The sequence below is a fragment of the Natator depressus genome, chromosome 4, assembly GCF_965152275.1.
Source record: "Natator depressus isolate rNatDep1 chromosome 4, rNatDep2.hap1, whole genome shotgun sequence".
NCBI classification, from domain to species: domain Eukaryota; kingdom Metazoa; phylum Chordata; order Testudines; family Cheloniidae; genus Natator; species Natator depressus.
Genome location: NC_134237.1, coordinates 20767054 through 20794158, shown reverse-complemented (window position 1 = coordinate 20794158; position 27105 = coordinate 20767054). Strand labels below are relative to the sequence as shown.

At 43.9% G+C, this 27105-nt stretch overlaps 1 protein-coding gene across 5 annotated transcripts in view; it reads right to left on the bottom strand.

The window, feature by feature from the left end:
- Window positions 1–27105, bottom strand: part of HERC3 (HECT and RLD domain containing E3 ubiquitin protein ligase 3) — a 120120-nt gene that overhangs the window by 52859 nt on the left and 40156 nt on the right. For 4 of the 5 annotated variants that reach the window (XM_074950575.1, XM_074950579.1, XM_074950576.1 and 1 more), the window contains 9 exons: window positions 20027–20186; window positions 17825–17901; window positions 16982–17203; window positions 10252–10343; window positions 9340–9470; window positions 7546–7706; window positions 5368–5444; window positions 1509–1633; window positions 616–678 (listed from right to left, as the gene is read on the bottom strand). In XM_074950575.1, coding sequence (XP_074806676.1) covers window positions 616–678; window positions 1509–1633; window positions 5368–5444; window positions 7546–7706; window positions 9340–9470; window positions 10252–10343; window positions 16982–17203; window positions 17825–17901; window positions 20027–20186 — 1108 coding nt within the window. The remainder of the gene's footprint in view (window positions 1–615; window positions 679–1508; window positions 1634–5367; window positions 5445–7545; window positions 7707–9339; window positions 9471–10251; window positions 10344–16981; window positions 17204–17824; window positions 17902–20026; window positions 20187–27105) is intronic. The other variant, XM_074950578.1, reaches the window with a different exon arrangement.

Here is a 27105-nt window from a genome sequence, read left to right as displayed (position 1 = left end):
TCTTACAGGGCCGCACCTGTACTCAAGCAGTTCCACCACAAGAGCACGTATTTCCCAATAGTGACATGTTGTGAGCTTGGGCCTAGTTTGCTATCATCCCCAAACCTTCTCTGTTATTGCACTGTAAATGGCAGTCTCACCCAGCCCATATACCTACTGTCATTTTCACTTCACTTTAAAGGAGAGAGTTGGAGTACTGGGGTAGAGTATATTGTTTTGATGACTATTTCCTCAGATAAAAAATAATCATAACTACCCACAGGGCCACCCCAATGTCTTTAAGTCGTTTAAGCAACATTTAATAAAGCAATTCAAGTCTGGTGAGTTTCACTCTGATCCCTCAATAGAAACAGACACACTGACTAATAACAAACTCACAAGTCTTTTTTTTAAGCAATTCATCTTCCTTTACCAGCAAGTCACGAATCTGCCCCTAAACCTCTTGACTACATCTATCCAGTCATCACTCTCTGTCCCATCACTCTCTGCCTGATCACAAGTTCTTTTGTCTCACGGCCCACTGCAGCAGTGAATAAAGTAGGTGACTCCTATCTTGTCTCTACAGGACAGCAAGCACAAGAAAGTCATGATTCTTGACCCCATTTGGCTACTTACTTCTTCTCCAGGAAGCTTCCATTCCAACAGGCAGACGACGACAATATCTGCACAACTTCACTGCTTGGAGGGGGAAGACAAAAGGAAAGAGGGGTGCTAGTATGAACAGATGTCATGCTACACTTCTGCATATCTCATTTGCTCTTTTACCAACAAGTCTAGTGGTCTCCCTTCTATCCCTTGTATGCAAAAGTATTATCATAACCACCCCTGTATTATAAGTGGGGAGACTGTAGGGCACAGAGGTTTAGTGACTTCCTCAATGTCCCATGACAAGTTTTTGGCAGAGATGGGCTGGCACTACCTCCTTTCACTTACAATGCTTTCCCTAGGCCGCCCACATTGGAGAGGGAAGGGATTTTTTAAATCAGACTGTTGAAAATTCCTTGCTTCTTTTTGTGAACTCTACTCTTGTGTTAAAAGATTCTCTCTTTCGAATCCAATGCCCCCATCCCTTCACTTTGGGTCTGAGAAAGCTCTGACACATCTTCCTGGTTTTGCTAGGAAGATCTGACCTGGGATTCCTGATATAAATTATGAATTGGTGCTGAAGTTCAAACAGAGAGAGAGAGAGAGAGAGAGAGAGAGAGAGAGAGAGTGTGTGTGTGTGTGTTTGGCCCTTAGATTTCTCTACCACTTTCAAAGCAAACTTTGTGCAATAATCAGAGTGGACCATGAGTAGTGAAATGTACCTAAATACGTACCTTTTTAAAAGGGTTGCATCTGAACAGTTTCCGAAAAGCTGAATTCTCACCTACTGGCCTTTCCCTGTGATAGGAGCGAGACCCAAACTAGAAAATGCTGCTAAGTTCTAAAGCACAGATGCCAACAAAACAATTAAAGAAAAGCTTGTAAAAAAAAAAGAAGAAGGTGGCTTATACGATAACACCTACTTGACCGAATTAGAACTGTTCCGTTCTAACAGCTTTTGTTTCCAAACGGCTATAGTTTCATCATTTATTAAACAAGTGTAGCACAATTGATTTATGGTCCGGAAATCGTCAGCAGGCAAGGAATTCTGTGAGAAGATACAGATCTCAGTATTTAAGGAGAAGACACATAACACATTTCTTTGGAGTGGGTTGATAATAGGGCTGTCACATTGTTTACCATCCCAAAGGCATCTCTCCCCCACCTCCAAAGGAGAAGAGAAGATACTCCCAAACAAAATTAAAAAGCGAAAGAGGTAAAAGAAAAAAAATTGAGAATTTGATTTCTTACACAGTGCCAAAGGCCATTTCAAAGCCACCACTGACAAGTATAGATTGGGTGGGCTCAAGGGGCTGGTTTTATAACAGTGACTGTGTGACTTATACAGCTCCAAAAGGATGCTTGTCACTTTAAGGCACCCATCTCTGAGGAAATGAGGGGGGAAAAAAGTCACCTAACGCCTCCCTATCCCCTGCCTATCACCACTGTAGATCTCTCAATTCAGTGGTCACAAAACTCCATCATGAGCTTATGTTGGCAGATCATCATCATGCTCAGAAACCACACAACAGGGACCCCTGTTCTACAACTGAAAAATATCCCTCTTCTAGAGTTTGCACTGCTGTTAATCATAAAATATCAGAGTTGGAAGGGACCTCAGAGGCAGGGATTTCCCTACACCCCCCCGAATTTCCCCCTCAGTTTTGTGAACTAGTTACATGCAGTGTTGACAATTTAGTGATTGTTTGGAAATTTGAATTGAAACTGAAACATTAATATACACTTTAAAAGCATATAAAGTATATGATAAAATACATGTATCTGAAAAAGTATAATAGATTTGAAAAGTATGAACACAGACTAGCTTCCTTATGCAGCTGTTGTTTTTTATGACAATGTCAATGCATTCATGTCAGTGATGTTGGCCAACCTAATAATTTCAAACCATGATGTGTAAGCAAAGTCTAAATGAGCTCTCCCTGACAGCTAGTGATGAGCTGGGGGCTGGAGGGAAAGGCTTCACGACCAGATTGTATTTACATTCATACCTAATCTACCTAGGTATCCAGCCAACAGAGCTGTGTTGCCCAAGTGATAGATTTTGGCTGGGATTGGGTTATAAATCACTTGACTGGGGGGGGGGGGGAGGAGGGGGAGAGTAATGAAATGTTATTTTTATTGTAGGAGTAAAGGGCAGTAGAACTGTACTTAGCCTGTGCTAATTGAGGGCATCGAGAGAGAGGGTGGGGACAGGTGTTTTGCTTGATGGTCTGCCTGAGTGACAAGTACTATCTGACCTAGCCCTCTCCACTGTTTAAAGACAGAGCTGATTAGGCTCCATGGATAGTCTTTTGTTCTGTTAAGTGACCACTACAGCTGAAATCATTGATAATCAGGTCTAAGTGCTTAGACCCGCTGTGGGACAGTGTTCCTGTGGAAGAGACGGCCCAGTCTGCACTAGCAGCGAGGTTCCCGCACTGAGAGCTCAGCTGAAATCACTGAGAGCTGGGTGGAACCTCAAGAGACCAACTCACAGAGGTCACAGTGGCAGGTGGCAGCAGAAGGTGACGGCGCAGGGCCACTGGCAACAGAGTGATGGAGTGAACATTGGCACAACTAACAACAGTGGCCAGAGCGAACAGCGAGCAGCTGGAGGAACGAGCAAGGGGCCTTCTTGCCCCCCACCTGGGAGGTGAACTCATGTGAAAGCACCTCTGAACTCTGAGTCTCCACTGACCAAGGACAACACTGGTGAATGTTAATGAGGCTGTTAAGAACAAACATGGCTGTGGCATCATACTTTCTATTTAAGCAAGAGATACCAAACACTACAAACTGGAGGCCAACGTTAAGTGCATTGTCACTTGTTCATCCTGATGTTGAACACTGGTTCCAAACAAGACCAGCAAATGCTCACTATCTTTCTGCAAGAAACTTAACTGACTGGCTAGAATTATGTGGTGCAACAGTGAAAGACTCTACAGTTGAAAAAGTGAAAAATTCTCTCACCACATTCAAAAAATTTGCATACATGGCTGATGAATGCACCGATGCAAATGGGCACCAAGTATTAAGTCATTGCGTACGGTATCTTGATGTCAGTGGTAGGCCAGTAGTTGCATTTCTAGATGTTCAAGTTATAGAAGACACATCGGCTGCAGCTGTGACAACCCACATCTTAAGAGTTAAATGCTTGTCAATTGGACCGCAAACAGATGGCTGCTTGTACATTTGACAGAGCTGCAAATTTCTCTGGAAGACATGGTGGAGTATAAGCTTTGCTCAGAGAAAAGTGTAACCCTAATCTCTCCTATACACACTCCAACTAGCACTAGTACGAGCTGCAGACTCTTCAAAGCACATTAAAAAAGCTATAAATTTAATGTCTTCATTATATTTTTTCCAGCAAGATTCCAAAAAGACTCAATATCTTGGAAAACATAGAAGATACATTGGGACTGAAGTTCAAATTAGTCCAACCTGGGAAAACCCTCTAGCTTTCTCATGAGAGATCCTTGGCTGTTGTATTAAAATTACTCCAGCCATTATTACTGGCTTTGGAAAGTATCTACCAATATGGAATGGATCTAAGTAGTCAGGCTGGTGTATTACTTTTGCTACTACGTTCAGAGAAGACTATTGCCATTCTCTCTCTTGTAAGTCTACTGTTGAAACCACTTGGATCATTAAACAATGCCATCCAGGCATCTGCTACAACAGTAGCAGATCTTTGTCCAGCAATCGAAGCTACATTTGGATCAGAGAGCTATCCACCGAAAAAGTACTGGAAGAAGCAAAGACTTCAGTCTAGAAGTTGACTAATGAAGGCATTTATACCGAATCCTTCAGTGAAGAGGACAAGAAGTGCTTGTTAAGACAACTGAAAAAGTACACGGACTTGATTCTTAAAAATCTAAAACAGCGACTTCTAGATTCTACTCAACCTCTATGTAGCTTTTACAGATCCCTATCCTATAAAACACCAACAGCTGAGTGGAGTGAGGCATTACCAGCAATGGAGCTGCCATGTGCTCAGGACAGAACAGAGAATTTGAACACAGAGTGGAATATCATACGACGAATGAATGAAGATTTGACTTCAACTTCTTTTTTTTCCATCACTAGTGGCTTGACCCAATCTTTATGCTATGTTTCCTGGGATGAAAAAGTAGGAATTCATCTCTTGCTACTCCCAGTCACAACAGCTACAGTTGAGCATTCTTTTTCATCATTGAATAGAATTTTGTGTTCTGAAAGCAAGTTGTCTTCTGCCTGATCATGTGAATGAAATAATGAGCATATCAATCGAAGGAATGGAAGTACCTGACACACGAGAAGCCACCAAAGATGAACGTATTGCATTCAAGAAGTTCATTAAGAGAGATGTGCAAAATTATAACAAGAAACCAAGAAGGATGTAGATGTAGTGCTTCATAGAAGGCTTAAGTAGCCAACTTTAATTTGTGTGATGATTTTAAAACATGAGTTAAATCTAATAAAATGGTCATGAAACATTTTTCAGTTTTTACTGTGGTGCCATACAGCCCACCTTCACCCTCACAGTCTCACCCCTCAACAGCCCTGACCCCCACCTCTAATTTCAATTCCTGGGGAAAACACTGCTCAGGAGGTCGTCTAGTCCAACCCCAGCTCAAAGCAGGACCATTCCCCAGCTAAATGATTCTAATCAGACAGGCTAACCCTTCTTCCTTTCAGAACTGATGCTACCTTTGTGAATTCAACAGCAAAGTAAGAAGAGACACTCTCCCCACCCCTACACACATTCTCTTGTAGAGAAAAGAACAAGCATTCTTTGCTTACCTCAGATTTGGAGCAAAGTACAAATGTCCGGTCTCCTCCACAGAAGATGTGTTTAACAATGTGATATTTAAAGGCATCTATTGAAGAAAGAGATACAATCGTGCTACAGATCTATCAACACAAGTTTCCTACTTCTTTCAACTATGGACCTATATTGCCTAAGGCCCTCCGCGCCCTCAACTCCGACTGAGGTCAATGGGAGCAGAAAGCATTCATCACCTTGATAGCAGATGCTCAGGGCTTGGCCCTTTAAAATAGAAGAGGGCATAAAGACTCCACTTTCGTATCACAAAAGAAACATCATGACTGCAGAATAGGGCAAGAGGGACTCTTTACAAATCTCATCTATTTGCAATTAGTCACAATTAAATGCAATTGACCTTCCCAACAACCTGGGGGGGAGGGGGATTATTTAGGAACTTAGGCCCAGATCCTACAACTTGAATCAGACAGGTGGTCCCTATCACCTGCACGGAGCCTACTGCAGGATCAGGGCCTATATTTTTGTATCTTTTGCCACTGAAGGCAATGATTAAATCTCTCCGATCTGAATGGTGCAGGATCAGCATATGAGTGACACAACGTATGCATTCCAAGGTGTTTGGCCCTGTTCGCTAGAACTGTCTAATTCTGACAAGACTGATATTGGTATTTAAAACTAGTTGTCTTGGCCAAAGCTGTGACTACTGTCTCAAACCTTGTTAGCTGTGAATATTCCTAATGTCCTAATGATTCCTAATGTCATGTTGATTTTCACATTTATGAGAATCTCCTATTTATCAAGTAAAGAGCTCTCTTTAAACAGTGAGACCTGAAATTTTTTAAATTGGTTCATTTTTTAAAGTCCTTAAAAAATGTTTAATATTTTTTCTGCTCCCTTGCTAATATTTATAATATTTACAAAAACTGACTATACAAGGCAAACCAGTAAAACTGAATATACACAAAGTGCTGTTTAATGGACAGAGTAATTAAGCTTTAAAACAGAGGAAAATACACAATTGTGTTAACTTCTTTTTCAGTTTTTGTAATCCTACATGTTACTTGCAGCTTTAGTAGGTCGTTTTCAGACAGGAATGTGATTTTCAAGTTGATGGCCTCTATTTAAATAAAATCCTGATACAAACAGCTGAAAACCAGAAATATTAATTGGGATAAAGAAAACCTGGTATTACTTTAATGCTAGCAATGAGGGGAATATAAACTCTCCTTGTAAGTATTCTGAGATGGGAGAGGGCAGGGTCCATTTTAGTTAGGAAAAGTTTTTATACCTTGATTTTTAGAAATCAAATCTGAAATTACATCCAGCTGCTCTTGTACAGATTCAAACATTATGAGCTGACTTCAAAGTTCACTTGTGACCACTTGGATGACATCACCCCATTCAGATGAACAGGAGATTAGTTCCAACAGAGGAGCATGCTTGGCCAAATTTATGAACTAGGAGACTGACCCAAAAGCCATTGAAATCAGTGGGAACCTTTCCACTGACTTCAGTGAGTTTTGGATCAGGCTTTACAATGATAAAGATCAATCCCCACCCTATGTTTTACCAACTAAAACTACACCTACTTTTGAATTTTAAAATAAAAGCTGTCAACTATTTTGTAACATCGTTATAGAGAAAGCCAGTATGATGTCTATGGAGAGAAAAGTCCTCATTCCCTAATTACGATGGGATGGTTTCCCAGCGGTCAGCCCTGAACGACTCATCACTATTTCGGACCGGACCAGTTGCCCAGTCCTGGGCTCAGCACGGCCAGGCAGAAGATGAGAATTCCCAGGGCTCCTCCCAGTTATGTTTTTTTGTTGTTTGCAGTTCCACTCTAAGGGCATGTCTACACTTACCTCTGGAACGATCGATCCAGCAGGGGTCGATTTATCGCGTCTAGTGAAGATGCGATAAATCGACTCCCGAGCGCTCTCCCGTCGACTCCAGTACTCCACCGGAGCGAGAAGCGTAGGTGGAGTCGACGGGGGAGCGTCAGCGGTCAACCTACCGCAGTGAAGACACCGCGGTAAGTTATTCACGTAGCTGAAGTTGCGCAACTTAGCTCGATCCCTCCCCTTAGTGTAGACCAGGCCTAAGCCAAATGCAAAATGTCTTTAGCTCATTTCACACTGTGCTTGTCTCTTTGATATGCTACTCCGTATCACACACGGAAACAGAACACTTACCAGCTCTACCTGAGAGCTGCCCATTGTGAGCCACCCAGTGACCTTTTACTGGAGATGGGCATTTAACATTGCATATGTGTCCAGTTCCCAGCTGGCCTTTTGTTCCGCAGCCGAATGCATAGATCAGTCCTGAAGAAGGCACAAGGGCTAGAGTGTGCTGTCTGCAATGAAGACAGTTACAGTGTTTGTGCCAAGTTTAAATAATGTTTTTTTCAAAAGCAGACTAAAAACTAGCCAGGAAAACTATGGGCCAGCACCTCAGCTGGAGTAAATCAGCACAGCTCCATTTACATCAACAGCAGACTGCTGATTTGCACCAAAACAGGAGCATTCAGCCATGATAAAGTGCGACAGAATCCCTTATGCTAACATGAGGGATGTGAATACCTAAGACAGTTGAGACACAACTGGAGCTCTATGCACAGCACGGTGTGAAAACACACTCAACCTTTCTCCTAAACACACTTGGGTCCATCCCTCAAATGTAATGAGTTTGCTGGTGTTGGCCTAGTCATTTGCAAAGGTCTGTCCACATCGCAAGGCTACTACAGAATGTAGCATTACTAACTTACTCTCTTGCTGTGAGCGAGGTTGGAAATAATTAGGGTGAGGAGACTGCAGCTACAGACTCAGACTTTCAGGCCAGATGGGACCATCGTGATCATCTAGTCCGACCTGAACACTGCAGGCCACCCAACCCCACCAACCCTCTCCTCAATAGGGCCATAATTTCTGGCTGAGCTACTAAAGTCCTCAAATCTTGATTTAAAGACTTCAAGTTACAGAGAATCCACCATGTACTCTGGTTCAAACCAGCAAGTGACCCATGCCCCACGCTGCAGAGGAAGGTGAAAAACCACAAGGTCTCTGCCAATCTGACCTGGCGAAAATTCCTTCCTGACCCCAAACATGGCGATCAGTTAAATCCTGAGCATGTGGGCAAGACCCACCAGCCAGACACCTGGGAAAGAATTCTCTGTAGTAACTCAGAGCCCTCCCCTTCTAGTGTCCCATCTCTGGCCATTGGCGGATGGGTCACATGCCACTGCAGGCGATCTCATTTCACCATTCCTTCCATAAACTCACCAATCTCAGTCTTAAAGCCAGTTAGGTTTTTTGCCTCTACTGCTCCCCTTGGAAGGCTGTTCCAGACCTTCACTCTTCTGATGGCTAGAAACCTTCATCTAATGCCAAGCCTAAACATATTGATGGCCAGTTTATATCCATTTGTTCTTTTGCCAATATTGGCCCTTAAATAACTCCTCTATTTTCCTGGTGTTTACCCCCCGATGTGTTTATAAACTGCAATCATATCCCCCCTCAGACTTGGTTTTTAGGCTAAACAAGCCAACCTCCTTAAGTCTCCTCTCATAAGGTAGGTTCTATGTTCTTCTCATCATCCTAGTAGCCCTTCTCTGCACCTGTTCCAGTTTGAATTCCTCTTTATTAAACATGGAAGGCCAGGGTTACACACAGTATTCTAGATGAGGGTCTCACCAGTGCCTCGTATAATGGTAATAACACTTTAGGATCCAGTTGGATTTTTTTTTTGCATAGGGGGATCTTACACAGCACTAGGCCATAGCATAATTAACAGCTGAAATCAGAAACAATCTCATTTACAGAGAACATTAAAATTCAGACATACAAGAGGCTATAACCTAGTAACCTGTAAGTGTGATCTACAAGGCAGAGAGGTATCTAACCCCTCTATCTGCACCTGAAAAAATACAAGGGCAATCATCTGGGCTATCCTCCACAAGATGGAGTCGTCCATTCCACACAAGCACTCACCTGCCACAAGCGATCTGGGACACTTCGGTGCCCATCAGCTCCAGAACCCTCCGGGGGTTAACCTCATCATTCATGGAATCGTGGCCAAGCTGCCCACAGGAACCCGCACCAAACGTGAACACGCCTCCACTCTGTTAGCAAATCAGACAGCCCATGCACCATTTAGTGAGCCATTTCCCAGTAGCCGATATCTCCGTCTTGTTTCACAACCATTCCCCAGCTTAAAGAGAGACTGTGCTAGGTATGGAGGTATATGAAAAGGCAGCTTTCACAATTCCTGACAGTGCAATGTCCAGGGAAGCATTTATAAAAACTAAAATGGTCAACTCAACTGCTGGAACTCTCTCTAGGTACTTCTATGCCACACACGCTGATCCTTCACATCTGTTAACAATCCCAGCTACTTTCAGATGGTCAAACAGCACAAATGACTAAGACAGCTTCCCCCACTCCTGGATCAGCATCTTTGGTGCCCCATAACTTTGGAGTCCACTCCCTTTGAGGAGACCGGAGGCAGAAGGCAGTGATATTTGCTAATGAGCTGCTGTATTTTTGTGGGCTCTGCCACTGATTTGCTCAGGTTCGAATTGTATTGTTATGCACTGTGTTTTTGATGTCTTGCCAAGGTACAGGGGGTGGGGGGTGAATATAAAAAAAATAATTCAATCCAAATCCAAACCAACAAATGTTATCATCTCCACTACAGAAGAGTAGAGGGAGGGTGGTTTAGTGATGAATCTTAGAGTAAAGTAAAACAAGATTTCACACTTAAAGACAATCACGCTGGGGCCAGGAGAGAGAAGAGAGGTGCTAAAAGCCACAAAGTTCTTTCCTTCTATCACCCAGAAAGCTAAACTAAGCAAACCCAGTAAGTAAGAAGCTGGTAAGGAATTCCTGGATTGGTGCCTTTACCTTTGTCAGGACTGCTGTATGTTCCTCTCCACAGCTGATATAGACGACCTTCTGAGTCCGTAAGAGCTTCACATGGCAAGGGGATTCTCGGTCTGCATTAGAGACAATGGGAGGAAAAGAAGCAACTCATCAATAAGGTGCTGAAGTACCTGAAAAACTCTAGTAGCCTGATTTTCAGAGGCGATGAGCACCCACAACTCTGACATCAGCAGGAGCTGCAGGTGCTGAGCAACTCCAAAAAACATCAGACTCTTAAGTGCTTAAATAGCATTTTCCATCTCCAAAGTTTAAGAGGGGCCACAGCGGGATCCAGCCATAGTCAGCAGGTGAGCCAGCTAGGTAACGTATTGCCAGAAGACCACGTGCGACAGAGTTAAGTTCTGCAGACCGAGGACATTCTCAAGGATAACACTGCAGGGGACACAAGAGAAACTTGCGAAGTCACGCTCAGGGATACTTTGGCGTCCAAACTGGCAGAGGCAGAGAGTCAGGGAGTTAGATGGAGTGTTTCAGCCCAGCTCTAGCTGGAGAAGAAGAGATGCTGGACAAAGACAACCCCCGGGGAGCGACAAAGAAATGACTCACCTGGAGAGAATATCCGACAAGGGTGAAAGGATAAAAAAGAAAGGTATCTACTGGGATGGCCAGAGTACCTGAAATCAGTTCAAATGTGGTCAGTGGAATTTTTTTAAGACTGCATATTCATGTGTAACAATTTCCCATCTACCAATACATTGTTGCTTGTTTTATTTGATAGTGGCCCTGGTTTTAATCTTTGTTCTTTCAAGATGGTTACTAGAAGTCTAAATACTAAGAGGGTAAAACTAGAGTGTCTGGCTTTAAATGAGGATAGTGACACAACAGGCATCCCAGAAACTTGGTGGAATGAGGATAATCAATAGGTAAGGCTAAGATTTAGTCACAGGTATTTTTAGTAAAAGTCATGGACAGGTCACGGGCCCGTGAATTTTCTTGTATTGCCCGTGACCTGTCCATGACTTTTACTAAAAATACCCCTGACTAAATCTTAAGGGGGTTGCTGCTGGGGGGTGCCGGGGCCACTGCTGGGGTGGGGGCATCTGGAGGGGCTGCTGTTGGGGAGAAAGCCGGGGGGGGGGGCTCTGATGGAAGGGGGGGTCACCCTGGGAGGCTGCTGCTGGGGGAGGCTGGGGCCAGCTGCGACACCTGTTGCTGGGAGCAGCCAGCAGCGGCTGCACCGGCCTCCTGGGCACCTCTGCCATGGGCCACCCGGGGAAGCGGCTACTCCGGCTGCCTGGGAACAGCCGCTGGGGGACCACCAGCCACCTGGGGACCACCACTCGGGGCCGCCGGCAGCGACTGCACCGGGCACCACTGCCAGGGGCCACCTAGGGAAGCGGCAATTCCAGCTGCTTGGGGACCACCGCTGGCAGCGGCTACACTGGCCACCCAGAGACCACTGCTCAGGTGGTCCCTGGGGTCAGCCACACCGGCTGCTGCTTGTGCAGTCCCCGGGGTAGCTGCCTGGGGCTGCTTGAGCAGTGACCGGTGAGGCTGGCCCCTGGGCCACTCCAGCAGCAGCCGGTGTGGCTGACTTCAAGGCTGCCAGAGCGGCTGGCTGCAGAGCTCCTCTAGCAGGGGCTGGTATGGCCACCCTGGGGCCACCTAAGCATCTGGTCCCAGAGCCAGCTGCTTGGGTGGCCTTGGAGTCAGCCACACTGGCCCCTGCTGAAGTCACGGAGGTCGTGGACAGTCAGGGTATCCGTGACCTCTGTGACCAACACGGAGCCGTATCAATAGAACACGGTAATACCAGGGTACAAAATATACAGGAATGACAGAGTAGGTAGCTCTGGTGGGGGAGTGGCACTATATGTGAAAGAAAGCAGAGAGTCAAAGTAAAAATCTTAAATGAATCAATCCGTACCATAGAATCTCTATGGATAGAAATTCCATGCTCGAACAATAAGAGCATAGCAGTAGGAATATACTACTGACCCCCTGACCAGGATGGCGACAGTGACTGCAAAGGCAGAAAACATAATAAAATGGGGGATTTCAATATCCCCATATTGACTGGGAACATGTCACCTCAGGAAGAGATGCAGAGATAGAATTTGTAGACACCACAAATGACTGTTTCTTGGAACAGCTTCTCCTGGAACCCATAAAGGGAGAGGCAATTCCTGATTTAGTGGCGCACAAGAGCTGGTCCAAGAGGTGAATATAGCTGAACCACTTGGTAATAGCAATCATAATATAATAATTTTAACATCCTTGCAGGGAGAAGAATACCAAATTAACCCATACCACGGTAGCTTTTAGCTTCAAAAAGGGAAACTACACAAAAATGAAGAAGCTACTTAAATGGAAATTAAAAGGAACAGTCGGTCAAAAGGGTGAAATGCCTGAAAACTGCACGGACACTGTTTAAAAACATCATGAGGTACAAATTAAATGTATACACCAAATAAATATAAACAGTAAGAGAACCAAAAAAATGCCATCATGGCTAAACAGTCGAGCAAAAGAGGAGGTTAGAGGTAAAAGGCATTCTTTAAAAATTGGAAGTCAAATCCTAGCGAGGAAAATAGAAAGGAGTACAAACTCTGGCAAGTCAAGGCAGGCCAAGAAAGAATTTGCTGAGCTAAGGATACAAAAGCTAACAGCAAAAAAAAAAAATTTAAGTACGTCAGAAGCAGGAAGTCCACCAGTCAGTAGAGCCACAGGACAATCAAGGTGCTAAAGGAGCACTCAAGGAAGACAAGGCTGTTGCAGACAAGTTAAACGATTTCTTTGTATCAGTCTTCACTGCAGAAGATATGGGAGAGAACCGCACATCTAAGCCATTCCTTTTAAGTGACAAATCTAAGGAACTGTCCCAGATTAAGGTGTCAGTACAGGAGGTTTTAGAACAAATCGATACATTAAACAGTAATAAGTCACCAAGACCAGATGGTATTCACCCAAGAGTTCTAAAGGAACTCAGATATGAAATTGCAGAACTCCTAATTGTGGTATGTAACCTATTTCTTACCTCAGCCTCTGTACCAGGTGACTGCAGGTCGCTATTGTAATGCCTAATTAAATAAAAAAAAGATCCAGAGGCAATCCTGGCAAATACCGGCTGGTAAATCTAATTTCAGTACCAAGCAAATTGGTTGAAACTATAGTAAAGAACAGAATTATCAGGCACATAGATAAACACAGTATGCTGGCGAAGAGTCAACATGGTTTTTGTAAAGGGAAATCATGCCTCACCAATCTATTAGAATTCTTTGAGACTGCCAACAAGCACATGGACAAGAGTGATCCCATGCATATAGTATATCTGGAATTTCAAAAAGCCTTGACAAGGACCCTCACAAAAGGCTCTTACGCAAAGTAAGGAGCCATGGAATGAGAGGGAAGGTCCTCTCATGGATCAAATAACTGGTTAAAAGATAAGAAACAAAGCGAAGGAATAAATCGTCAGTTTTCCCAACCGAGAGACGTAAATAGAGGAGTCTCCCCAAGGATCAATTTGCAGAAAATATAAAACCACTCAATGTAGTTAAATACAAAGCACATTGAAAAGAGTTACGAAGTGACCTCACTAAACTGTGTGACAAAATGGCAAATGAAATTCAAAGTTGATAAGTGCAAAGTAATGCACATTAGAAAAAGTAATCCCAACTACACATACAAAATGATGGGGTCTAAATTAGCTGTTGCCACACAAGCAAGAGATCTTGGGAGTCATTGTGGATAGTTCTCTGAAATCATCCACTCAATATGCAGCAGCAGTCAAAAAAGCTAACAGAAGGTTAGGAACCATTAGAAAAGGTATACATAATAAAGCACAAAATATTATAATGCCACTATATGAATGTATGTGATGCCCACACCTTGAATACTGCATGCAGTTCTGGTCACTCCATCTCAAACCAGGTATTTTAGAATTGGAAAGGGTTTAGAGAAGGGCACAACAACGAATGGGGGTATGGAACTGCTTCCATATGAAGAGAGATGAAAAAGACTTGGATTGTTCAGCTTAGAAAAGAGATGATTTAGGTGGCATATGAGAGAGGTCTATACCACCATAAATGGTCTGAAGACAAAGTGTATAAGGAAGTGATAGTTACCCCTTTACACCACACAAGAACTAAGGGTCACCTGATGAAATTAACAGGCAGCAGGTTTAAAACAAAGAAAAGGAAGAAGTACTTCACACAACGCACAGTTAACCTGTGGAATGCGTTGCCAGGGGATGTTGTGAAGGCCAAAAGTATAACTGGGTTCAAAAAAGAATTAGGTAAGTTGGTCAAAGAGGCAACCCCATACTCCAAGTCTCCCTTTGACTGAGACTGGACAACGGGATGAATCACTCAAAATTGCCCTGTTCTGTTCAATCTGGCACTGGCCACTGTCAGAAGACAGGATACTGGGGTAGATAGACCATTGGTCTGACCCAGTATGGCTGTTCTTATGTCTTAGTAACCATAATTATAAATAATTGCTAATAACTCCCCTTTTTTCACCTTGTACCTGTGGATTGATTTGCATGACTCAGAGGATTAAGTATCCTAATTAGGTCCACCTTCACACTCATGCCGCCTTCCAAAACACTAGATGGTAACTTATTACCAAAACCCTGGTAAGAATCACCTTGTGAAGGAAGGATTTGGACACATGGGAGACATCCATGACATCACCTGCCCAGGGCATCTCAAGCAGAACACAAAGAAAGTGTCCAGTATTTCAGGAGACACGGTGTGTAAATGCTTTGTCTTTCCTGCTTTGGCACCTTTTACGAAAGAGTCATTGCTTTAGTTGCAGAGACTAATCTCTGCAGAAGGTAATGGGATGCTTCTCTCTCCAAGTTTTTTGTAAACAATATGTAGAAGTCTGTCTTCTCCGTAACAAACACACAAAACAATGTCACATGTGCTACTGATGACCATGGCCAAGCATTTTAAGAAAAGATGAATGTCCGGTAGCTGTTGGACTTCAATGGGAGCAGCTTCACATTCTGCACTCTTGAAAATCAGGCCACCTATTTATAGCTTAACTTTAGGCACCTATTTTTGAAATCTTTAGCCCACGTATCTAACAGGTGGAGAGGGGAGACCTGTGCCATTCTATAGATTTTTTTTTCTATTTGAATTATAACAGAACCATAATGCTTTGTCTGTTCACCCTATGACCACCATTGTGATGCAAGGCTTAGGGCACGTTGTAACAATCTGTGGATTGTCACAGAGAGATGGAACATTAAATCACTTAAACACTTAGCGCTGCGAAACACTCGCAATTGCCTATAGATCATGCTGTTAATGTTCATTAAGAATAATTTACAACAGCTGAATCTTAGATGAGTCACTTATGTGAGAGAAAAGTTTTAGATCTTATAAAAACACAGATGAAACGCCCCCACACCTTTTCAAAATGTGTTCTGCCATTCCTCAAAAGAACAAAAATAAAGGAGATGCCATATAAAGCATTAATCACACACCACTACTGTTGAGAGAGAAACTTAATAGCTACAGAAGGCAAGCTCTGGGACAGGAACTGTCTTTTTGTTCTGGGTCTGTATAGCGCTTAGCACAATGGAATTCTCTAGGAACCCTGCTCCATGGGGTTCCTAGGAGCTACCACAATGCTAATAAATAATATGGAATGGAGGATTGACCTGCCTAGACACTGCAGGAATTCCCCAGCACTGATGAGACCGTGCACATATAGCATTTTGCAGGTTCAAGTCATACCTTCAACATTCTTTGCACATTGTCTGTGTAGTTTCAAAATACATGTCTGTGTTAGTTAGGTGGGCTGCTAAAACCTGTAACTTCCACTTACATGTATGTGAAATGTGGAGCAACTTCATGGCTTTATTTTGCAACATATATAAGTATTATGCATCGATAATATTTTGCAATCTACGTTATGAAAATGCAGCATATTACAAAAGGCAGTATGTACTGTATATATACACACTTATAAACACGGCAAAACAGAATCATCTCTAACTTACCCGCATTGCACAATCAATAGCCTATCTAGTAGTTAAAGCCACTCAGAAAACGTTTAAAGAATGCTGACAGGCTCATTTGCACCCACAGAAAAACCCCTTTGATATATACACCAAGTTGAAAATGTGTTGTTAACAATAGGAAGGTGTCCCAGGCCAGGATGGACATGGCATTTGCTTTTCCGAAACTGATTCTAAATCCATGCTGCAGACTGTTTGGAGACTAGGCTACAACGAGCTTTGGCTAGTACGGCTGTCGGAGAAAAAAAAAAGTCATTGGCCACATACTACCAATAAACAGTTTTGCAATACTGTGATAATGTCTATTGCTAATCATTGTAGATTGTATACCTGCTTGCTGCTAGCTTCAACCAACCTAGGGCCCTGATCCTGCAGGCTGTTCCACATAGGTGGATCTTGGCTCCTCCGTGGAGCCCACTGACTTCCTCAGGAGTTACATATGCTCAGTGCCTCTGCAAAAACAATCAGACCACTGATTTAGGTGCCAAAATATAGGCACCCAGAAATGTTTGCCTACAATCTTTTTGACCTTGCTAATTCCCATTTACATCCGCAGAGAGTTTCCTTCCATTGATGGTATAAAAGGCTCATGGACCCTTTGGGAGGAATCACGTTTCCGTGCTCTCTCCTATAGGCCACTTGGTAGAATGAAGGATTATTACAAAAAGCAAAGCCATGATCAGCAATCAGCTCATCCTTCATTGTTAAATGTTCCAATACCTTGCTCGTCACTTAAGCCCAGCTGTCCTGAGTTGTTCCTCCCCCAGCCAAACACAGCTCCGGAGAGAGACAGAGCAAAGCTGTGAGCTCCGCCGGCAGCAACCTGAGCCAAGGGGATCCCATCGAGAGATGTGACGCGCTGCGGGCTGGTTTGAGAGGGGCATTCTTTACCCAGGCCCAGCTGGCCATAGTTGTTCTGTCCCCACGTGAAGAACTGGCCATCTGAAATGAAGACGGACAACTGAAGTTAGTAAGTAAAATCTGCCCAACATGGAAAAAAATCTGTTACGCCTGAATAAGAAACAGTGCTGTGGGCTTCAGTGCTACTGAAGGCAGGAGTGGTGACCAATACGCTACTGGCAACAAAAGTGTGCACTATGGAGCTACCAGGTAAAATAATAAATGAAGTGTGTGACTGACTTGGGAGATTCAGCAGATATTATGGTAAAACAGACCGTGGATTAACAGAGTGGAAAACTACTATGGCTTACACACTGCCACATAGAAAAAGGCACGTGTTCTACATGCTGAAGAGCAGCACCCAGGAATGCTTTTCCCAATGTCACAACCACTCTAATCCTGCAAAGACTTAAAAAGAACTCCAGCTGCCCTACAACAGCCTGACCAGAATTCTCTCCTCATTTCCTTGGGCTCCCTCCACCCGCTTCTTGTCTCCAGTGGTTTTCTACAGTCTTCTACTTTGATTGCAAGCTCCTTGGGCAGGGCTGTCTCTTTGTTATGTGAGCACGCAGAGCACAGCACCATGGGGCCATGGCCTCTAAGCACTACCACAACACAAATATTATTATTATTATTAACACCATCGACTGAATGTGACAGTACCTGCCGCAAGAGCTAGGCAATGCCAATTGCCACAGGAAACCTGCAGTATCGTCTGTTGGTTCAGTTTCTTTATTAACCTAAAGAGGAAAGGTTTTTTTAAAAAGTAACCACACACACAATGAGATTAGAGTTCATCACATCTTGCCATCACACATGTTTATTCTAACCCCAAACCAATATTTTACCTGCAACATCTGTTTCCCCTACAGTGATATATAGTCCTAATTTTGAGGAGATTACAGTTACACCCATTTGGGTGACAAAGCAGTGGAGAGGCTAAAAACACCCCTGGGCACTACAGACTTCAACTAGCTTTAATAGAGCCAAGCAAACTTTTTCAGTACAGCTGAGTTCTATCATTTGTAAATTGCTTAGAACAGCTCGTTCACAGTGTCTATAGTGCTAGCCTCTATCAAGCAACTGGTGTTTTTCTAGTGTCAATGAATGGGATGTGCAGTTCCTTTCCATTTACTAGCTTAAGGTCTTGCATGGAGAATGGCTTAAGGCTCATAAGGTGTAGTTATTTCTTTGAAACATTCAGAAAATGGCACTGAAGGGGTTTCCATTTTTGCTTCAATGATTTTTGTATAACTCTGCTCAAGTCACAAGAGATGTTTTCCTAGCAGCCAGTACTGTAGAGTCAACCTGACATCTGCGAGCCAAGCTGGATTACTTCAGACCATGCATCATCAAGATTCTGAAACTGGAACTTCGTTAACAGTTTTGCTCATGATGCACAACCTACAAGAGCTTTCAAGGTTTCTCATCCATCTCTGTACTGGCTCTGCCGGGCTACCAGGAACAAGTAACAGAGAAAGCATATATCTGCCCCTAAAGTAAGGCAATCTGACTCAATACGTACAGGGACTAGGTAGCTGGATTAAGGTGATGTTTTTCATCATTTTTCAGGTGATACCAAGCTTATTATGCTTTTTAAGACACTTTGAAATGATAGGAACAAATCAGATTAAACAACCATCAAAAACATCAGCGCTATCTAAAGATTTTTGAGTAATATTAACGACAGTGCTGATATGGGCAGTTTCATAGTTCCTTATTAAACTGTGATGTGCCATAAACTCAACTAAGTGAAATGAGTGAATAGGCAACATTGCATGAGGTTTTCAAAATCACAGTGCTCATTCATACATCCAAGTTTACTTCTCTAATCTTGAAAGACAGATCCCATAGCACAAGAAATTTTAGGGAGTAAGAAGGTGATTGGGTGCCAATCAGCATTTTCATTGCATCTCAACTCCCCCCGCCCTTCTCACACAAAGTTCTAAAACATTATATCATCAGGGGAAAAAAGTATCTGCTAATTCATGCCCCATTTTTCCTCCTGAGAAACCAGAGTGGGAGGTCCATATCGTCTGTGATACCGTCGTATAACGTACTGGGTTGTACAGCAGAACAAAAACTCATCTCTGGACCAAAAGGGACGAATGACTTGCAAGGTCCTTCACTTGTAGTTTTTATTGTGTTTAAAATTTCCCAGGAATTGATTGGTGTATATTACCAAAAAAAAAATTAAAAAACACAAGTGAAAAATAAGTGCAAAAAAATTCACTTCCGTTTTCAGGGTCAAAATCGGGGTCACTAGGGAAGGATGAGAGGACAGAAAAAAGGCAATAGAGAAAGTAGGAATATTTCTCACCCAGAAGGCAAGATGGTTGCTCGGTACCCTGGGCGGCCCATGTAACTGAGCCGCCATCTCTCCTACTGGTCCAGGGAGTTCCGACCCTTCTTTTATGAGTACTGGAGCACACACGTGCATGTGTATCTTCCACTACATTGCCTCCCTTTAACAGTCTTGCATTTACACTGAGACTAAATCATAATTAACATAAATAATGTAATGGACTAGATTGTCTTAACTTAATCCCATATTTTCATGTACTTGAAAGGACCAACATTCATTGCACAGGGGGGGGGGGGGGGCGATGAGAATCAGTGAAAACCAAATAATAGCTTTTGTAAAACCTGAGATTTTTTCCAATAAAAACCAAACCCAAAGGGCCTTGATGACTTGATAAGCAGAATACAGATGGGGAGAAAAGTCCTCCTTTTATTACTCTTAAAACAAGGAGGGCACACTGAAGTTAATGAAAAGATTCACCCAGACCCAGGAAGAAGAACTAGAAGATCTAACTTTATACATTGCATGTGAAAACTTTAGCATTTAGTTCCTGTAAACTTTACCTTGGTACTGCCACAGAATCTTCTGTAGTCGTGATCCCCAGCTGTCCATCACTACCTGCACCCCAGGCAAACAGCTGGCCCTGGTCACTGAGTGCCACACTGTGAGACTCTCCGCAGGCAACATGGACTATGTGCTGATCTGCCAATGCTCCAATTTGCTCTGAGGAAGACAGGAAACCCACTAAGCAATAGGGCATCTCTCATATTTATGCATGGACATTACAGCCCTGTACATACACCATATATACTTGAGTATAAAGAAGACGTGTGTTTATACAGGACCTAGCATAACGAAATCCCGGGCTTGGTTGGGAAGCCCGCTACGCACAACTAGAGTACAAACGATGAAACAAAAACTGAACTACACCTCTGTTTATGGTGCTTACCTGCACCCCCATCACCCATGGTATCGGATCACCTCACAACCTTTAATGTATTTCTCCTGAACTGTTTCCACAAACATGCTGCATTTGTGACCAATGTAGTTTTAAAAACCCAACACCCACACTGCAGCAGAGAAAGACAGAGTTTCAGAAGAGCTCAGGAACTAGCAGCTTCCACTGTGGCACGTATTGCCCAATTTTCAGGGGAGCTCAGTACTCAACACGCTGGGCTCTCCTGAAAGTCTGGCTGAGACTGTGGCTGCTGAGATTTTTGAAAGTCTAGCCTGATGTAGTGTGCAAGTAATGTGTATCAAAGCAAGTGTTATTAAGGTACAGATGCAGGGCATGTTGCAGCTAAGTATTTAGGGAGCTAATAAAGCGAGTTATTCATGAACTGGACTGTCCCTGTCTGAGATTGCCTCGCTCAGCTCTCTTGTGAGGAACCAGTGAGTGATCTAGCAGGCCCCTCCAAAACTCCTCACTCCTTCCCTATTTTACCCATCTTCCTAATGCTAGCTCCACCACTCACCTCTCTTCCCTACTCGTTTCTAGGGGCAGTACCCAGCTTACCAAAGCTGAGCTGCTAGCATATCACACAGTACCAAGACTGAACCAGGTATAAATCAATCGACCCAATTAAATTACTACAAATTATAACACTCTCTCCTGTCTGCATCAAACAGTGAGTACATCAAGAGATTTTATAGAGGAGTAAAAGTCTGTCACCCTGCCATAAGAATATTGTCTGCAATTAATTTTTCACTACTAAGTCACTCTATGCATCTGAAATAGCTTTAATGTTATTGTAGCATCAGCGATCACGACACTTTCATTACACGGGGTTTTTTTAAGTGCTTACCTAATTAAATGGAAAATTCCTGTCTTGCAATAAGCTGGCACGTTTGGTAGCAAAACTTTCCCACCAAACTTGTAAACTCAGAATTATTTTTTATTAGACAAAAATTAAATACAGATGGAGGTTTCAGACTGGACCAAAAAGAGCTTTGCTCTGTAACATGCAGGCAAGGGATTCATTTTCATAAGAAAACCAGGTTGCCTACAGCAGGAGAGGGAAATTCTATGAAAATAGTGATCAGTACTTAGTAATTTAGTCTCTGTAATGGTAACTTTTTCTACCTAACTTAAGATTTTCACCTTGTCATATAACAGGAAAAGTGGACATGCCTAGCTCAGGACCCAGTTGCCAAGAGCAGCCATGTAAGTTACACACACGAGTCCCAGGTTTGGGCAGTTCAGTGCCCAACTGCAGCACTCTGTGGCCTGTTTTGTGCTATTTGCATATGTGATTTGGGTGGCCTGTTTTTACAGACAGGCTCCAAGCAACTGGCTGCTGCATGGGGGCACCATGGATGGTGGTAAGAATAGAGCACAGGAGTAACACACTTCAAGATTGATTTTGGTTCTAGTTCTAGCAGTCTCTTCCTTTTTGTGGCCAGACAATTGAAAAAAGGATGCCAGATCATCTTTAAGCTCAACATGTAGCATTACTGCTTTAGGGTCTGAAAGTCCCCCGTTAAAATCCCCAGCTGGAAAGGAATCTTCACAAGAAAACAGAGTGAAGAAATGTCAAATAAAAACATTCCTTCCATTCGTGAGTAACTCGCTTTGTTACCTTCTTAACTATAAACTGCAGCCCACCTCTCACGTTACCTTAATTGGGCTTGCTATGATGCACTTACCCATCTGCTATTACAGGCTGTGCAAGGTCTATTCAATATATTCATCACAAACCCACCAGTTTCCCAAGTCTGTTCTCTGCACATAGCGCTCTGCTCATAGCCAAGAGCTCCAAAGGCACAGCCCACATGCTCTGTGTTAGCTACATCCTCTTCTGATCGGAAGAGACGTTTAAGCCCCACACACAGCTCTGGTACGTGCAATGCACCATGCTATAGAATCTACTGCTTCCCTGTTAAACAGTACAAAGTGTTACAGGCAATGGGCAACTGCTTCCCTAACCCATCCTCCGTCACCCCCTCACAGACTGTAGAAGACAGACCATTTAAATGTCTGATGCATGTTTACAGGTCCCACTGGAAATGGCATTCGATAACTGGATGTCAGCAACAGGCATTACTGGATTGAAAATATGCAGAGGAGAAGGGTGTGGCTAGTGCTTTTTATTCCCACTATCTTCTTTTTACCATATTTGCTGGAGAATCATTGGCCCAGCTGAGGTAGTTTAATACACACAGGAGTTCACAAAGTAAAATGGTGTGAATCCTTAGCGAATGGAAAAGTGTTTAAGTATCCAAGCAATTACGTTAAAGAGTCAACCTCATCTGACAGCTCTGTAACTCCAAACTGCAAGTGTTTATAGAAAACACACCCAGTCACATCCCTTCATTTCAGAGAACAGCCGCGCCCCACTACAGCATCTATGTTCGGAGCCAGCGTGCCAGCTGGCAATCCCTGAGGGAGTTCTGAAATGTAGCTCTTCTGTCCACAAGGCCACTTTATTCACCAGCTCCCCGCTCACCCACTTTTCCTAGGAGAAGGTAACAAACTTTGGTTTATTTTAGGATCATCCTCATTAGATTTTTTTTTAATACAAATTGGACCTAAGTATCAAGCCCTGTCAAGCTATACTTGGTGCAAGGTCTGTCCCAAGCGAGCTGGGGTAAAGGTGGCTTGGCTTCCAGTGTACATTTAGATCAGCCCCAAGTTTGCTCTGATTTATTCCAGTCAGTGGCCCCAAGGGGCAATTTTAGCAACTGGAATGAAGAGATGCTGCAGCCACACTCTCTGCACAGGTGGAATTTTCCCAGCTGATAACATCCCCCAGCTTTACAGCCCCTTTGCATCAGTGGAGCAACACAGAAGGGTTAGTGTACAATGGTGAAGAGGCCCACTGTCTTCAAGACAGTTTGACTTCACAGTAGTGTAGTAGTAGTGCCCAGTTCTGGTAATTGGGACCCCTGCAATCTATTCTTGACCCTGCAGCCTTGGACAAAGGGAGCTTCTCATCGATTTCAATGGGAGCAGAGATAGGCCCATGCTGAATGGGAATGAAAATACCACCTTCAATCTCTGAGCTTTGGTTCCCTCCCCATCTATAAAACAGGGATAACATCTACTCCCCAAGGAAGCTTATTTGTAACACACTGTGAGATCCTTGGAGGCAAGGGCCTATTAGAAGTGCAAAATTTTAAGTCTCTCATGTTGACCGGGCTCACACGGTCGATTTAATTTTTGTTTTGATTTTTTAAATATTTCATTTAACTATTTTAGTTAAAAACAATTTTAACAAAAACAAACCTGATTTTAAAAAACTTGAATGTTTAACTAAATTCAAAAATTCATATGCTTGTTTTGTTAAAATATTATGTTTGCGGTTGAACAAAAAAATCCAGAATACATAACGTTGTTTTAGTTAAATAAACAACCAACAAGAATGCACTTTTATGTAGAAATCCATGATTAAATCGAGTCTTCCTGACTAGTGATTTAAATCAATTTGATTTAAATCAAATCCACCCTGATTGTCTGCATGCAAGATAAAACCACTGCACCATTAATCAGGCCTTCCTTTTCCAACACATTTCCTACTCAGGTGGTGTTCCCTTCCCCGACACAAGAGGCACCCTTTGACATTTGCAAGACAGGTTTTCACCAGATGATTTATTATACATATAGTACATATAGCACCAGAAGCAAGCCTAGTACTGCACAGATATAGAACAAAGTTACCCCAAGAACCGTGCCATCTAAATGTAACAAATATTATGTACTGAGGCTGCACTGGCAAAATTCGGATCCGTCATTCTCCACTGATGGTGAGAATTGGTGGAAGTGGCAGTGTAGACAAGGTGCAGGCTTTTCCAACACAGTGGTGTGCCTTCCCAGCTGAGACACCACACCTCCTCCAAGGCTTGGCAATAGCAGCTTTGCAATGTAGGTTAGGTGAAACAACCAGCAGTTACCAGCTTACTGCCTGAGGGCGATGAGTGCTGCTCATATCTGACAGCTAGTGTTACACAGGGCATGTATGGTCCCATACAATGCCCACACGCCACACCAAAAGAGTACTAAGGCTGCAACTTAAATTGCTCAAAAGGCAGGAAATGCCGAAGTCGGCCCGCGTAACTCATTCTGCCTCCTTGTGCATAAGCATTATGACCATGCTTAATAGATGCCACTCACTCCCCTGGGGTCCTGCCGAAATAACAGCACGTGACTGCACAGCAACATAGACACAATAAAAAATACATAATAAAAAAACAGTTGTGTGTGGGGGTCCAACAAAACGAGACTGGGAAGCGGAGGGTTACGGTGTCTTCATACCTCACACTAACTTTTAAATCAAACCCCATTTTCAAAGTACCTGGTGGGACGAGTCCCCAGACATGTCACCAGCATGTCTTTGGAGAATGCCACCTCCCCTCACCCATGCACATATGAAGTCACTCTATTTTAAGGCTGACAGCAACCACGCACGTTGACTCAGCCAATTAGAAAAGTCACCTTTGCAGTGCAGAACACGGAGGTGGCTGTGCTGGTCTGAATCACAGCAGCGTGGATGAAGTCAATCACAGTGATTCAGGATCTGTGGATTTTGTTCCAGAAAGAGCCGGATAACTCAAATATAAAGATTTTTTATAGCCAAGAAGAAACCCTAGTTCCCATCTCCCAGGTTATCATGGCAGTAAGCAGCAGAATCCCTAGCTAACAACAGAAAAAACAGTGCTCGGCTAAGCGACTAGGGTTGCCGGGCGTCCAGTTTTTGATTAAAAGTCCGGTTGACGGCGCAGCGGGGCTAAGGAAGAGGCTCCCTGCCTCCCCTGGCTCCGCACGGCTCCCGGAAGCAGCCGGAAGGTCCGGCTCCTAAGCGCAGGGGCAGCCAGGGAGGCTCCATGTGCTGTCCCTGCCCTGAGCGGCGGCTCCGCAGCTCCCATTGGCCGGGAACTGCAGATCCCACTGGACCCTCCACCTAGGAGCTGAACATGCTGGCCACTTCCGGGAGCTGCCTGAGGTAAGCCCCGACCGGCCCGAGCCTGCACACCAAGCCCCCTCCTGCACCCTAACTCCCTGCCCCAGCCCTGAGCCCCCTCCAGCACCCAAACTCCCTCCCAGACCTCGCACCCCTCACCTCCTCCCATACCCCAAACCCCTACCCCAGCCCAGAGTCCCCTCCCACACTGAAAATCCCTCCCAGAGCCCACCCCCAAGCCTCTGTCCGAGCCCTGAGCCCCCTCCCACACCCCAAACCCCTCATCCCCAGCCCCACCCCAGAACTCGCACCCCCAGCCGAAGCCCTCACACTCTCCCACATTTCAACCCCCGGCCCCAGCCCAGAGCCCTCTCCCGCACCCTGAACCCCTCATTTCTGGCCCCACACCAGAGCCCATACCCCCAGCCCGCACCCCAACCCCCTGACCCAGCCTGCTGAAAGTGAGTAAGGGTGGGGGAGAGCGAGCGATGGAGGGAGGGTGGATGGAGTGATTGGGGGTTGGGCCTCGAAGAAGGGGTGGGGCCTCAGATAAGGGCAGGGCAGGGGGTGGGGCAAGGATGTTTGATTTTGTGCAGTTAGAAGTTGGCAACCCTGTAAGTGACTAGGGTCATGAAGGAGCGTAACAGGCTTTGCCTGAAACACTCTACTCTGGTTGCTTCTGGGAAAGCTTTGATTGACTCACTGAGGCAGGTGGCTCATTATCTGGTCTGGATCCAAGGGAGATGGGGACAGGGGGAAGCGAGGGTCATTTAGGATGTGGGCTGAGTAGCCTGAGAGAGGAATCCTGGGAGCAGCAAAGTTTGGGGAAGTTTGAGCCTATTTATTTATGTTCCCTGATTGTTGTTTTGTTTGTTAATAAAGCCAAAACTCAAATGGGGTAGTTACTAAAAACAACGCTGGCAATTCAGGCAATTCAGAATTAAATTTCAAACTAAAATGTTTTCAAATTAAGGCATGTTCAAAGCACCGGGCAGCTGAGTGTTTACTCAGTAAAGGTACTAACAGCAACCTTAACTTTTCCCTTTAGCTCTCTCTGTTCTCTGCTTGATTAAGGGAGATCAAAGAAAGAAAGATCACATGAAAGAAACTTAGCTATTCCCTATTCTATTGCACAATGAGTTAGAATAATATGGTATTGTGTTGCAAGATGATCTAGTAACACCACTTAGTTCTTATAAGGTCTGATCCAATGACCACTGAAGTCAATTGGTTCTTTCCACTGAGCTCAGCAGGTGTTGGGTGAAAAGCGCTATGTGGCTTGGACCAGTCATTCACCGGCATTTCATCACAGCACTTTACAAAAGGTGGTCAAGTGTCAACAGCAGATCACAAATCTCCAGAGAATGAGGGCTTGGTGTATTAAACATGAACATTCAGCTGGCATCCCACCACCAACCTTCTCATCAGGGGCTTCCGACAGATGCTTCTGCACCTCCTCATAACGGCCCTATTTCTACAGTACACAGAAGCCTGTGCTTTAAGCCTCACTGAAGTGAACTGAGTTTAAAACATGCTTAGACACCCTGCTGAATTGGTGCCTGCAACACTCGAGCAGGTAACACAACAGTTCAACTGATTGTAATCGAAAGCGCTCAAAGGGAAAAACCTACCAAGAACTCTCTCTCCTCATCACACTCTGATCACCTCTTTGTGGTTTGTCAGCACCACCCACATCATCTGATCAATTGGAATCTTTACCACTGTGTTATCTATAAGTATAATTG